This window comes from Aquarana catesbeiana, linkage group LG03 (genome assembly GCF_042186555.1).
Source record: "Aquarana catesbeiana isolate 2022-GZ linkage group LG03, ASM4218655v1, whole genome shotgun sequence".
Taxonomy (NCBI): Eukaryota; Metazoa; Chordata; class Amphibia; order Anura; family Ranidae; genus Aquarana; species Aquarana catesbeiana.
Window position 1 is genome coordinate 510196744 of NC_133326.1, and position 16063 is coordinate 510212806.

The 16063-nt window shown below is 44.1% G+C and overlaps 1 protein-coding gene across 4 annotated transcripts in view; it reads left to right on the plus strand.

Annotated features, from left to right (window-relative positions):
- GRIA1 (glutamate ionotropic receptor AMPA type subunit 1) overlaps window positions 1–16063 on the plus strand; it is a 462487-nt gene that overhangs the window by 352780 nt on the left and 93644 nt on the right. For all 4 annotated transcript variants that reach the window (XM_073621138.1, XM_073621139.1, XM_073621140.1 and 1 more), the window contains exon 11: window positions 3521–3891. In XM_073621138.1, the coding sequence (XP_073477239.1) occupies window positions 3521–3891 (371 nt within the window). The remainder of the gene's footprint in view (window positions 1–3520; window positions 3892–16063) is intronic.

Here is a 16063-nt window from a genome sequence, read left to right on the forward strand (position 1 = left end):
TTCATCTGAAAAATGATTTTACATCAATGTAATTTTTATTTTTGTAAAACTACATTTTATGATGAGAAATGTTTCTTGCAATAAATTAAAAGTATGAGAATGTCCTTATGTAGTTTTGTGAATTGATTTCACATTGTTAGAACCTACCAAGTCCAATTTGGCTATGTGGTAGGTCTGATATTTTCCAGTAAGTAAAATATGACGTAAGTAAGCTGTTTTACCTTGGTAACCCCTGCTTTAACTAGTTCAGGTCCGCCCTATAGCAGTTTTACTGCTACAGGGCGACACCTACGCACCAGATCACGTGATATGACACTTCACGTGATGACGTGATATGACAGATATACGTGATCTGACACTTCCGGGTAAGGGGCGGGTATGCATGCCACCGCCGGCTCGCTTCTGCTGTGATTACACACAGCAAAAGCCATTCGGCTTGTGCATGGTAACTGATGTCCTCCCGCACACGCCGGTCATTAGGAGGAGAAGCAGAACGGTGGTCTGCCAATGTAAACAAGACAGATCCCCGTTCTGACAGGAGGGAAGAGATGGAATTTGTGTCCCTGCAAAGCAGGGAATAAATTCCATCTTATCCCCTAGTAAAATCACCTCACACAGTGTAGTACAATACTGGCTTAAGCACACAGTTAACCCTTTGATTGCCTCTGATGGTAATCCCTTCTCATCCAGTGTCATCAGTACAGTGACAGTGCATATTTTTAGGCACTGATCACTGTATTGGTGTCCCTGGTCCCCAAAAAGTGTCAAAAGTGTCAGTATCAGAATGTTCACCACAATATTGCAGTCCTGCTATAAGTCCCCGATCGCTGCCATTACTAGTAAAAAAAATTAAAATTAAAATAATGAAAACTATTGTTTGTAAACGCTATACATTTTGCACAAACTAATCAATATACACTTATTGGGACTTTTTTTTTTACCATAAATATGTAGCAGAATAGAATAGAATGGCTTGGTCATGAAGGGGACTAAATTTTCCAGGGGTTAAACAAACATTAAACTTCACAACGCCAGTTTTGTAGCCAACTTTCACCTCAATTTATACAGATTTGATGAAGCTCAAAATTAGGGGCTGGTCTAATTAAAAAATATCAACATAGCTTTTGATTAGTAGCAATTGTCATTGTAGCATAAAATAAAAATGTAGTTCTCAATCTATGAAAGCAAGCTAGATGAGTTAAAGCTGAAGTACAGACAGGCATAAAAAAACACATATTCAAAGCTCAGGTTTATATAACCCGCTTGGTGGCAGTAGACCTGCGCGTATGTCTGCGCATGCGTATTAGCCTGAAGGCTGGCACAATGTTCCCGAGATTTAGTTAATTTGTTTAGTTAATTTGAAAAACCCAGCATAAATGAACACAATGGTGAAATAAAGCCCTCGCCCCAGGGCACAGGCACATTAAGGATCTAGCTGTGGGCTTCTTTTAGCTGCCTTTTTGTATTTAATATTTGCTGTTATTACCTCTTTGTATATGTTTAGAAAAAAACTCACATATTAATACAGTTATGTATTCAATAAAGAAATCATTAAAGCATTTATAACCCTAAAAAAAAAAAAATTGGATCCTGTTACTTTAAAGCATGTTATACAGCACAGTGTTTGTGCTGTGTAATTTGGCCCCCTGTATCACTTGAAATACCTGGCTGATCCTGCCTGGCTATGCCCACCCCCATGTAAACTGACCATGGTTTATAATAGCTGCTGAGCCCTGACACCGTGGTCAGTTTATGTGCCTCCGTCATTCGCAGCTCTCCTTTGTCCTCTCTACCCCATCCTCTCCCCCCTCCCCTCTCTGTCTGTCACTTATTACCAGTGCCCCCCCTCCTGCTGCTGAAATACACACAATCTCCTCTGTTAGAAAGCGTCCTATGCTGCAGTGTATATTCTTTGTAAAAAAATATGCCCATTACTACCTTATTTCGGCACTCACATGACCCCTTGCTGCTCTCCTCCCTGGCTCTCTACTCCTCTCCTCCCCCCCTCCTAACTGACTTCAGCGGGGGATTCTCGGCCCCTACCCCTGTAGCTGTCAGATCGGGAAAGGGAGCAATGAGGAGTCACGTGAGTGCCGAGTGGCGCTCTGAAATAAGGTAGTAATGGGCATATTTTTTACAAAGAACATACACTTCAGCATAGGATGCGTTCTAGCATTACAAAGCGGCTTTACAACCACTTTAAATATAGTTTTAATGCTGCTAGTAATAGTGCATACCTCCCAACGTTTTGAGATGGGAATGAGGGACACCTATCAGAAAAAGTATGCAGGCACAGGACACACCCCTTGCCACGCCCCCTTAAAGGAGAATTGTGCAAAAAAAACCCAAAGATTGGTTAAACCCACAACTGCTTTTTTTTACGACTACTATTCCTTTATTTTGGCTTTTGGAATTTACAAATGCAGCAATTTAGAAATCAGATGAAAGGTTTAGTGCTGGAAAACACTTTTTGATAGATAAAAAGTGCATTTTATATACATCCATATAGATCAGACCAAAATGAGGGACAAATGAGGAGGAATGAGGGACAGAGGGACATTGCTCCAAATCAGGGACAGTCCCTCAAAATCAGGGACAGTTGGGAGCTATGGTAGTGTAGTGTATATACCTAAACTGCATCATAGTATCGGCCCTCTTTATAACTTGCAACACTCATACTACTAGAGGAAAAACCAGGACTGTCAGCCAATGCTGTGTGGTTATGTGTGCTGCATGAGCAGAGGGTTAAGCTCTTCAGTCTGCCGCTGCTTCTTTACAGTTCTGTTCCAGGTTGAAGGTCAGATCACCCATGTGGTTCTGGCCTTGGCAGTACTTTGTAAATGCTAGGACTGATTGGACACAAGTACAAACCCTTTAGTAGGTAAAACCGTTAAAATATATGTATTTCAATTATGAATATATCAGTAGATTAGCCTTAACAAATGTGCCTATAACTCCCAAACGCATTCTGAACTATTGCGTAAAATTCATAATCATTTTGTAATAGAAACAGATAAAACACAAATCTGCCCACAATTCCCAAACACATTCTGAAATACTGTGTAAAAATGTATAGCTATCGTGTAATAGAAACCCATTAAGATAAAAAAAGTAAATATTACACTCTGAAACACAAATTTTTACAATATACGCTGCTTCAATACTAATTTTTTTTGGCAAAGCAACTTTTTGTACATTGTGGAGTTGATTTACTAAAACTGAAGAGTGAAAAATCTGCTGCAGCTCTGCATAAAAAACAATCAGCTTCCAGTTGTTTTTTTTTTTGTCAAAGCTAAATTTAACAAACTGAAGTTAGAAGCTGATTGGCCACCATGCACAGCTGCACCAGATTTTGCACTCTCCAGGTTTTAGTAAATCATGCCATGTATCTTGTACCCACAACATGCTTATTATAAACAATGTACTTACTACTACTTACCTACTTATCATAACCATTTTAGTTAACTACAATAAAAGAGGTTCTGCAAAATATTAATTGTGCTTATCCCTGTGCTTTCAGAGAGCGGATCTTGCGGTGGCCCCGTTGACAATTACTCTGGTCCGAGAAGAAGTTATTGACTTTTCCAAACCTTTTATGAGCTTGGGTATATCCATTATGATTAAGAAGCCTCAGAAGTCAAAACCAGGTGTCTTCTCTTTTTTGGATCCACTGGCCTATGAGATCTGGATGTGCATAGTGTTTGCCTACATTGGAGTTAGTGTGGTCCTCTTTTTAGTCAGTCGGTTTAGTCCATATGAATGGCACAATGAAGAATACGAGGAGGGAAGAGAGCCACCTTCTACAGACCATACAAATGAATTTGGGATATTTAATAGCCTCTGGTTTTCACTGGGAGCATTTATGCAACAGGGGTGCGATATTTCCCCTAGGTGAGTTGGACAATGCATGTATTTTTTAAAAAGTGTTCATTTTTTTTTAGTATTTTTTTTTTTATCTTTATTTACAATATGAAAGATTTTACTTTTCAGTCTGAGCTGCAGACACATTCAAAAAGTAATAAATGCATTTATGTACAGTATTTATTAAAGCAGTATTAAACCCAAAAGCAAACATTATTATATTGTAGCTTACCAATTCTTATATGGGATGGCTGCATTTGTTTTCTTTTTAGGCTTTTTTTTCTATTTTCCTCTAGTTATCCAGCTTTCCTCTAGATGTATCAGTTTACAGGGATGAGACAAACCCTTTAACATTAGAAGGAGCGCTTATCAGCTTTTATCTATTATCCCCCCCAAAAACTGTTTGCTGTAACTGATTAGAAAGTCTGATCTGGAGTTTGGTTTCAATTTGTTAATGTATTTAAATCTGCTTGTACATCTAACACTCTCCTCCATCCCAGAGTGACAGTGCTGCTGTCTGCTGTGTCCCCTGTGCTCCTTCATCGAGAGAGGGGGCATTTTAATACAGGAGGTGTGTTACTAGCTCATGAAGTTTTCTGGGTCTCTCTCACACTTTACTATCATTGTGCAACTAAAAGTGCAGGAGGTTTTATGATCAATGTACTTTGAACTTTGATTGCATCTAGTTTTACTATCATTGTGCAGTTTCCAAAACAGAATGTTTTACTATCAGTGTACATCTAAATGCAAAGGAAGTTGTACAATACTTGAGCAACTGCACATCCTGGAGGTTTTATTATAACTGTGCAACTGCAGAAGGTTTTACTAAATCCCCCTTTGCCTCCACCACTACCCTCAGTCAGCAACAATAGATCCCTCACACAACAATAGACTTCCCCAGCATCCATAGGTCCCCCTAGCAAGAATAGTTAACTCACACAGCAGAAATGGACCGCCCGCAACAAAACACCTCCAGCAACAAAAGATCCACCCCAGCAACAGTACCTTCCCAGCAGCAACAACAGATCTCACAGCAGCCTGCATCAATAGACCCTCCAGCAGCCAGCAACAATAGCCCTCTTTCTTAACAGTAGATCCCTACCAGCAACATAAGACCCCCAGCAACAAAAGATCCCCCACCAGCAACAACAGACCTTCACACAAAAATAGATCCCCACCATTGACAATAGATCTCCCAGCAGCCAGCATCAATAGACCCTCCAGCACACCCCACACCCCATGCTATTACATACATTCAGTGCTGGAGGTGCCGGAACTGTGTTCCCCCGTGTTCTTGCTAAAAAAAAAAAAGCCCTTGTTTTACTATTGGTGTGCAACTGAAAGCGCAAGAAGTTTTACTATGCCTAAGGAACTGCAAGTGCAGGAGTTTTTATTATTCCTGTTCGACTGAAAGTGCAGGAGGTTTTATTATTCCTGTGCGACTGAAACTGCAGGAGGTTTTATTATTCCTGTGCAACTGAAAGTGCGGGAGGTTTTATTATCCCTGTGCGACTTGACATGGAGATTTTGCTTTATGTAATCAATCTCACCTTCGCTAATACGTGCCCTTTCAGCTTTTCAGTTTAATACATCTTTAAATAACCCATGTCTCCCGCATTTCCCCAGTAAACAGACATAATCACCATCTTAGCTCCATCGCTCCTTCATCTGCCCCTCCTGGGCAGAGGCTCTTGGCTTTTATTTACACACACAAAGGAAGTGACAAAACAGGAAGTCCTGGCCCCAACAGCCAATCGCTTCCTCCATACAAAATGATAACACAGGAAATGACATCACGGGAAATTACACTACACAGGAAATCACACTAATGGGGAGGGTATCCACAGGAGTGAGAGGAAGAAGTGCACATGTCTCATCCCCTAGAGTCATGTACACTGCTCCCTGCCCAGCCACACCCACCATCTTAGTCCGCATGGAGACCACTCAATACTGCTCACCAGTATCTAGTAAGATCATTCTACTTGTTCTTACAGGCTTGAGAAGATCTGCAGGGACATTGCCACTGGTGTTTCTCAATATACGGTACAAGTATATTAACAAGGCAGATATCAATGCCCTCTTATTAAACCAGATATGTATTCAAAAGGGATAGCATAGCCACACAGAGATATAATAATATGTTTCTCTCCTTATGCGAACTCCGCTTGTCTAATGTGCATAGACATTTGAAGGCAAGAAGCCCAGCGCATTGCGCTTGATACCTACAAACCAGCAAACGCCCACACACACACACAGAGAACACGTCTCCAAGCCCATGAGAAGGTTTTCATACTGACGGTTTTACCTCTGGTCCTGATTCAACCCAAGTGCGCTCTGCTAGAGCGCTCCTTGGTTAAATCAGACACAGGGAGACAGATGACAATCTATAAAACACACATAATAAAATTTCAGACTGCAAGTGCAGGAGGTTTTATTATTCCTGTGGGACTGCAAGTGCAGAAGGTTTTATTATTCCTGGGGGACTGCAAGTGCAGAAGGTTTTATTATTCCTGGGGGACTGCAAGTGCAGGAGGTTTTATTATTCCTGTGGGACTGCATGTTCATGGGGCTTTATTATTCATGTGTGACTGCAAATGCAGGAGGTTTTATTATTTCTGTGCAAGTGCATAGGGCTTTATTATTCATGTGTGACTCCAAGTGCAGGAGGTTTTATTTTTTCTATGCAAGTGCATAGGGCTTTATTATTCATGTGTGACTGCAAGTGCAGGAGGTTTTATTATTCCTGTGTGACTGCAAGTGCAGGAGGTTTTATTATTCCTGTGTGACTGCAAGTACAGGAGGTTTGATTATCAGTGTGCATCTGCAAGTACAGAAGGTTTTTGTACTTTCCTATCAGTTTATTTCTGAAATGTATACTAATTTCAAATTTTTGAGCACAGGGGTTAACATTAGCAAGCAGCCAGCTGTTAATTGTCTTTGGTGCTCGCTTGAGAATAAAAAAGGGTTCTTAAATGTTCCTGTTAGCACAGTTTTCAGTCCTACAAAGACTTGACTGCTCTGTCCAGGTGCTTCTGTTCTCACCACATGCACAATTTAAAAATAAATAACTGGTGAGATCGGAAACACTTGGAAGGATATGCTTTTCAAGGTCCTTAGGGCAAATTAGGGAATAAGCTGTGAAAACATTGATGCAGAAAAAAAGCTTTGTCAATTTAACTTGTGGACATAGTAAACATCTTCAACGAAAGCTGTCAATTCTTGAATCTTGGTTTGCGTATTTCTTCCAGATCTGTGCAGTAATCATAGGCATGTGCATAGAATGCCAGCTTCTTTCCTCTCCTGCTGGCTGCTGTGGAGGATGTTTCAAGATGGAGAGTGGGGGAAGGGGCCAGTAAATATGTCATTTACCATCCCCTTGCTTTTCCGAATGAAGCAAACACTGAGACTGCACTACAGTATTTATACCAGGGGTCAGAAATCCATTGACCGCAATCTACCCATCAATAGGTCCTTCCTTGCTGACCTCTGGAAGATGGACAGGAGCAGGGTGGAATTTACTGGAACCAATCCCCTGTTATTACCTCTTGCATCGGCTATAAGCCGGTTTCTCCTCTACTCCCTCTCACCAGCATTCAGCTACTGCAGATTCTGAATGAATACAGTGAGTGATCAGTACCGAATGGTAACCTTGTTTACTATTCTTCAGTTTGTGGATGAACAGGATGAACAGGAAGCTGCTCAGCACATAGCACATCCCATTCTTTCCCTGTCCAGTACAGCTGCGCCTGCAGAGAAAGGGTCTGGGGAATCTCTGTCCTCAGTCACTTTCTGTTTCAAAATGAGACATCAGGGTTCTGTTCAGACCCCTGATATTTCACCAAAGGCTCATAGAAAATTGTAAAATAATAATACGAACAAGGATATTGTAAAAAATTATTTAACAAAATTAAATTGTAAAAGATATTTACAAAATGAAATAATAATAAAAAATAAAAAAACTACTGACAACATCCATTGTCCTACTGACACCAATCTCTGCCTTACTGACATCTTGCACTGCTCTACTGACTGACACCATTTACTGTCCTACTCACACCCACCTCTACCCTACTGACAAGTTCACTGCTTTACTGACACCATCCACTGTTCTGCTGACACCATCTACTGCCCTTCTGACAACCTCCATGTTTTAACATATTTTAACATGTTTGTATATGTTTATTTATAAGAGTGTGTGTGTGTGTGTGTGTATATATATATATATATATATATATATATATATATACATATATATACAGTATCTCACAAATGTGAGTACACCCCTCACATTTTTGTAAATATTTTATATCTTTTCATGTGACAACACTGAAGAAATGACACTTTGCTACAATGTAAAGTAGTGAGTGTACAGATTGTATAACAGTATAACAGTGTAAATTTGGCAGCTATTGGCTACTGGCTATCAACTTCCTTATTTTAGTCGTACGTCATCACGTACAAATCCGTCAGACTTTGGTGTGATCGTGTGTAGGCAAGTCCGTTCATTCGAAAGTCCATCGGAAGTCCATCAAAAGTCCGTCGGAAAGACTGTCAGACCTTTGATGCCGAAAAGTCCGCCCGTATGTACACGGCATAAGTGAAAATGTCCAAATTGGGACCAAAGTGTCAATATTTTGTGTGGCCACCATTATTTTCTAGCACTGCCTTAACCCTCTTGGGCATGGAGTTCACCAGAGCTTCACAGGTTGCCACTGGCATCCTCTGTGATGGATCAGAACCGCAATGGGGTCCAAGTTAGATGTCTGCTTCTGCTTCTAATTATGTAGTGTAGATGTGCGTGCACGCCGGGAGCAATCACACTGACATCCACTTAGTTCGATTACTTCCTCATTTCTCCTTATTGCAGGGCGGTGTCCAATGTTTTATACGCAAAGGACAATAGAATATACGTCACTGCTATGTAAATCTGGTCAGTCTAAAAGGTACATCTTATTGGCTGAAATACAAGAAGAATGCAGAAACTTCATGTCAAGGCTTGGTTGTTGCTGGTTCTTCTCCTTACTTCCTCATACCTCCAGTGCGGGGGCAGTAGGGTGTAGACGCCATGTTTGGTTCCAAAGCAGAGCTAAGCTGTTTGCTATATAATAAGTAAGGAGTTGCATAGAAACATGTATAGAAAATAGGCATTTTTATGATTATCATTATGTTCATTACATTCCTTCACACCTCTTCCACTCCTCCATGATGACATCACGGAGCTGGTGGATGTTAGAGACCTTGCGCTCCTCCAACTTCTGTTTGAGGATACCCCACAGATGCTCAATAGGGTTTAGGTCTGGAGACATGCTTGGCCAGTCCACCACCTTTACCCTCAGCTTCTTTAGCAAGGAAGTGGTCGTCTTGGAGGTGTGTTTGGGGTAGTTATTATGTTGGAATACTGCCCTACGGCCCAGTCTCCGAAGAAAGGGGTTCATGCTCTGCTTCAGTATGTCTCATTACATGTTGGCATTAATGGTTCCCGCAATAAACTGTAGCTCCCCAATGCCGGCAGCACTCATGCAGCCCCAAACCATGACACTCCTACCATCATGCTTGACTGTAGGCAAGACACACTTGTCTTTGTACTCCTCACCTGGTTGCCGCCACACACGCTTGACACCATCTGAACCGAATAAGTTTATTTTGGTCTCATCCGACCACAGGACATGGTTCCAGTAATCCATGTCCTTAGTCTGCTTGTCTTCAGTAAACTGTTTGCGGGCTTTCTTTAGAAGAGGCTTCCTTCTGGGACGACAGCCATGCAGACAAATTTGATTCACCGTGCAGCGTATGGTCTGAGCACTGACAGGCTGACCCCCCCCATCCCTTCAACCTCTGCAACAACGCTGGCAGGACTCAAACATCCATTTCCCAAAGACAACCTCTGGATATGACACTGAGCACATGCACTCAACTTCTTTGGTTGACCATGGTGAGGCCTGTTCTGAGTGGAACCTGTTCTGTTAAACTGTTGTATGGTCTTGGCCACCGTGCTGCAGCTCAGTTTCAGGGTCTTATAGTTACATAGTTAGTAAGGTTGAATAAAGACACCAGTCCATCGAGTTCAACCTGAGCGAGTGTGGGTGCATGTCTACAATTATCCCTATTTTTTTTTATTTAAGGTACCCATATAGCGCTGTGTCAAATTTTTTTTTATGCAGCGCTCCACACATCGGTCCCTACCCTCAAGAAGCCCGCAATCCGAGGTCCCTAACATTCATATACTAGGGCCAATTTTGGACAGAAGCCAATTAACCTACCAGCATGTCTTTGGAGTGTGGGAGGAAACCGGAGTACCCGGAGGAAACCCACGCAGGCACAGGGAGAACATGCAAACTCCAGGCAGGTAGTGTTGTGGTTGGGATTTGAACCAGCGACCCTTATTACTGCTAGGCGAGAGTGCTATTCACTACACCACTGTGCTGTCTTCTTATAGCCTAGGCCATCTTTATGTAGAGCACCAATTCTTTTTTTCAGATCCTCAGAGTTCTTTGCCATGCGTAAGGGATGGGTTGTCTATTCGGGTCGAACATGAGTTCGTCTCGAACATTGGCTGTTTGCCGGTTCGCCGAATAGCGAACAATTTGGGATGTTCGCGGCAAATTCGAAAGCCGCGGAACACCCTGTAAAAGTCTATGGGAGAAATCAAAAGTGCTAATTTTGAAGGTTAATATGCCCAAAAAGTGTTTGGGGACCTGGTTCCTGCCCCAGGAGACATGTATCAATGCAAAAAAAAGTTTTAAAAACAGCCGTTTTTTTCGGGAGCAGTGATTTTAATAATGCTTAAAGGTAAACAATAAAAGTAAAATATTCCTTTAAATTTCGTACCTGGGGGGTGTCTATAGTATGCCTGTAAAGGGGCGCATGTTTCCCGTGTTTACAACAGTCTGACAGCAAAAAGACATTTCTAAAGGAAAAGAAAGCCATTTAAAAGTACTAGCGGTAGCGCCGGCAGCTATAATGAATTGTCAGGTAAGGATGAGCCGAACATCCCCCGGTTCGGTTCGCACCAGAACCTGCGAACGGACCGAAAATTCGCACGAACGTTAGAACCCCATTGACGTCTATGGGACTCAAACGTTCGAAATCAAAAGTGCTCATTTTAAAGGCTAATTTGCATGGTATTGTCTTAAAAAGGGTTTGGGGACCCGGGTCCTGCCCCAGGGGACATGTATCAATGCAAAAAAAAAAAAACTTTTAAAAATGGCTGTTTTTTCGGGAGCAGTGATTTTAATGATGCTTAAAGTAAAAAAAAAAGTGAAATATTCCTTTAAATATCGTACCTGGGGGGTGTCTATGGTATGCCTGTAAAGTGGCGCGTGTTTCCCGTGCTTAGAACAGTCCCTGCACAAAATGTCATTTTTAAAGGAAAAAAAGTTATTTAAAACTGCTTGCGGGTTTATTGTAATGTCGGGTCCTGGCAATATGGATGAAAATCAGTGAGACAAATGGCATGGGTACCCCCCAGTCCATTACCAGGCCCTTTGGGTCTTGTATGGATATTAAGGGGAACCCCGCACCCAAATTAAAAAAAGGAAAGGTGTGGGGCCACCAGGCCCTATATACTCTGAACAGCAGTATACAGGCGGTGCAAACAAGACAGGGACTGTAGGTTTGTTGTTAAGTAGAATCTGTTTGTAATTTTGAACGAGTACATTTTTAACATGTTTAGCTCCAGCCAAAAAATCTTTTTTAAGCTTTTTAGAAAACATAGGGAAGGGTTATTACCCCTGTGACATTTGTTTTGCTGTCTGTGCTCCTCTTCAGAAGATTTCACCTCACTTTTTGTCCCAATGACAAATGTTTTTTGAAAATGTGGGTTTTTTTGTGAAGCAAGGATTGGTGATAAAGCATCAGTGGAAAGGAGAAATGTTTTTCCCATATTAACTCTTACAGAAGAGAATTTCCCTTCCTAGGGGTAGATTTAATCTTTCTTCCTGTTGTCTCCTTCCGTTTGCAAGTAGGAGTCGTTTGTAAGTTGGATGCTTGAAAGTAGGGGCCTGCCCTATATACTCAGCAGAAATTTGGGCCTTAGGTGTTGTTGTGGCCACAACACTGTAAGCCCTCATAGGGCCCTGCTGTGAAATATTAGATCAAGAATTGTAATGGCATGCCCCTGTTGAACAAGGGCAGAAAAATTGGGCCTTTGGTGGTGGTGGTGGTGCTGGTGCCACAACACTGTAAGTCCTCACTCGCTCTTGGTGGGCGCAGAAATGGGCCCTGCTGTGAAATATTAGATCAAGAATTGTAATTACATGCCCCTGTTGAACAGTGGCTGAAAAATTGGGCCTTTGATGGTGGTGGTGGTGCTGGTGCCACAACACTTAAGTCCTCACTCGCTCTTGGTGGGCACAGAAACGGACCCTGCTGTGAAATATTAGATCAAGAATTGTAATTACATACCCCTGTTGAACAGGGGCTGAAAAATTGGGCCTTAGGCACTGGTTCTGGTGCCACAACACTGCAACCCCTCACAGATACTCTAGTTGGAACGCAGGAACAAGCCTTGCTGCAAAGTATTGCATCAAAAATTGTAATTACACGCCCCTGTTGAGCAGGGGCTGAAAAATTGAGCCTAAGGCACTGGTGACAGTGCCCAGAACCAAAAATGTTCTTACAAGCTATCAGCGTGATCATTGAGGAGGAAGAGGATAATTACTCAGGATAGTCACTCAGCATCAGCATAGGCAGTCTTTGAAGGGATCTGAGATTTAAAAAAAAAATATTCGGTTACATCAGCATCAGGTGCTTGGTAGCTGGTGGTGATCCAAGACTGATTCATTTTTATGAAGGTCAGTTGATCGACCGAGTCGGTGGACAGACGCACCCTGTGATTGGTTACAAAGCCTCCAGCAGCACTGAATGTGCGTTCCGAAAGAACGCTGGATGCAGGACAGGCCAGTAGCTCAATTGCATACTGTGCAAGCTCTGGCCAGTGATCCATCCTCAAGACCCAGTTATCCAGAGGATTTTCGGTGGGAAAGGTGTCCAAGTCAGATCTTGCCCCTAGGTATTCCCGCACCATGTAAAACAGACGCTGGCGATGGTTGCTGGAACCGATCATACCTCGGGGCTGCGGACTAAAAAATTGTCTGAATGCATCGGTCAGACGGCTACCTTCTCCACCGCTCCTTCTTTGACTGACCGAAGCCTCAGCAACACGTTGTTCAGAAACAGGAGTTTGTAACCTCCCAGTCTCTGGGAACGCGTTGCACAAACCTTTCTGCAAGGCCTCCAGAAGATGTTTCATCCTCTGCTCCCTCTGCGGCGGCAAGATAAGGTCCGCAACCTTACCCTTGTAACGTGGATCAAGGAGGGTTGCCAGCCAGTATTGGACCTTCTCCTTGATACCACGAATACGAGGATCCTTACGCAGGCTTTGCAGGATCAGGGAAGCCATGCAGCGTAGGTTTGCTGAGGCATTCGGTCCGGAGTCCTCTGGGTCACTAAGGATGACATGGTCCGCAGCTACCTCCTCCCAGCCACGTACAAGTCCATGTGTTTCTTGGGACTGATCCCTTAAAGACTGCTGCTGATGCTGAGTGCCAGGCTCCACCTCCATACTGACACAATCCTCCTCCTCCTCGTCCTTTTCCTGTGTGATCGGCGGGCTCGCAGGAACACTGTCTGGATAAAGGGGGCCTTGAGAGCTAAGGAAGTCCTCCTCTTCCTGCCTCTGTTCTGCCTCAAGTGCCCTGTCCATTATTCCACGCAGCGTGTGCTCCAACAGGTGGACAAGGGGGACAGTGTCACTGATGCATGCACTGTCACTGCTCACCATCCTCGTGGCCTCCTCAAATGGTGACAGGACAGTGCATGCATCCATGATCATGGCCCACTGGCATGGGGGAAAAAAAAACAGGCTCCCCTGACCCTGTCCTGGTGCCATAGTCGCACAGGTACTTATTGATGTCCCTCTGCTGCGTGTGCAGCCGCTGCAGCATGGCCAACGTTGAGTTCCACCTGGTGGGCATGTCACAGATTAGGCGGTTCTTGGGCAGGTTAAACTCCTTTTGGAGGTCCGCCAGCCGAGCACTTGCATTGTATGACCGGCGGAAATGCACACAGACTTTCCTGGCCTGCCTCAGGACATCCTGTAAGCCCGGGTACCTGCCCAAGAACCGCTGCACCACCAAGTTAAGGACGTGAGCCAAACAGGGCACATGGGTCATTTGTCCCTGTCGGAGGGCAGAGAGGAGGTTGGTGCCATTGTTGCAAACCACCATTCCTGCCTTAAGTTGGCGTGGCGTCAACCACCTCTCAACTTGCCCCTGCAGAGATGACAGAACCTCTGCCCCAGTGTGGCTTCTGTCCCCCAAGCACACCAGCTCAAGGACCGCATGGCATCTTTTGGCCTGCGTACATGCGTAGCCCCTTGAAGAAGAGGAGGGGGTGGAGGAGAGAGGTGTGTCACAATCATTAGTACCTTGTCCTGCATCCTTCCCAGCTGCCAACAGAGTCACCCAATGCACCGTGAAACTTAGGTAACGTCCCTGTCCATGCCTGCTGGACCATGAGTCAGCGGTAATATGCACCTTACCGCTGACCGCCCTGTCCAGCGAGGCATGGACATTGACTTCCACATGCCGGTAGAGAGCCAGAATCGCCTTCTGTGAGAAAAAGTGGCGTTTGGGTACCTGCCACCGAGGAACCGCACATTCCACAAACTCACAGAAGGGGGCAGAGTCTACCAACTGAAAAGGCAGCAGTTGAAGTGCTAGCAATTTTGCCAAGCTAGCATTCAACCGCTGGGCATGTGGATGGCTGGGAGCAAACTTCTTTCGGCGGTGCAGCAGCTGGGGCAGGGAAATTTGCCTGGTACAATCTGACGTCAGTGTACCGAAAGCAGATTGCCCACAAGTACTTGGCTGTGACACACCTAATTCTACACCTTCATTCCTCTCAGTGCAGGTCTTAGAGAGGACTGAAGGTATAGTGGGGTTGGAGATTTCAGCTGATGAGGAGCAAGGAGAGGACCTCTTTGTTCTTTGGTGTGGGTCTTTTAGATACGCTTGCCAACGAACTGCATGGCAGGTCAACATATGTCTGGTCAAGCATGTGGTACCCAAGCGGGAGATGTTTTGGCCACGCGAGATACGCTTGAGACATATGTTGCAAATAGATCTGATGCACTCGTCTCAAAAAAGGCCCACACCAAAGAACTTTTTGAATAACGTGCAGAGACTGCAGCGCCCTGCACATGTGGAGCTTTGGGGTGTGAGGCAGTCAGTGTGCTGCCCTTAGGCTGGCCCCTGGAGGGCATCCTGCCTCGTTGGTGATGTGCCGCCTCCTTCCCTCTCCTATCAGGCACCCATGTTGAGTCAGTGACCTCATCATCCCCTCCCTCCTCATCACTGGAGCAAACCTGGCAGTATGCTGCAGCAGGGGGAGCATGACTGCCAGATTGCTGTCCTTCTTGGGCACCCCCTCTGTCCGTGCTCACGTTACTGCCTTCATCTAGCTCAGTATCATCATCAGAGCCTTCCAAACGCTGGGAGTCCTCCTGGAGCATGTACCCAACACTGTGGTCATACAGTTCGAGAGACTCCTCAGGAGGACATGGTGGGGCTAGGGTAGGAGTCACTGATGACATTGAGCCGAGGGAAGAGGCCGCTGCTTTGCCAGACAAAGTACCCTGAGCATGGGTGAGAGAGGATGAGGAGGATGAGGACGGCTTGGTCATCCACTCGACCAAGTCTTCCGCATGTTGCGGCTCAACGCGGCCAGCTGCCGAAAAAAAGGCCAAGCGTGTCCCACGGCCACGTGCTGATGAGGATGCACTGTCTCCATGACCAGCACTAGACACAGAGCCTGCTTGCCCTCTTTTATTGACTTGTGACTGTCTGCCTCTCCTTGTTGGCCTTCCAGACATACTAATGTAGCTGCACTAAGCTGGGATATATATATATATATATATATATATATATATATATATATATATATATATATATATATATATATATATATATATATATATATGTACTGATACTGCAGCTAGCAAAATCAACTGCCTGCCTGTAGTATGAGAACACCACCAACCTTCTACAGGTAGCTTTAGCTGAACACTGTGCAGAGCTCGCAAAAAACTAACTTGTAGCTTATTTAGCTACCTGCGGTAGTGATAGGATCAGGAAAACACCACCAACCTTCTACAGGTAGCTTTAGGTGAACACTGCAGAGCTTGCAAAAAAATAACTTGCAG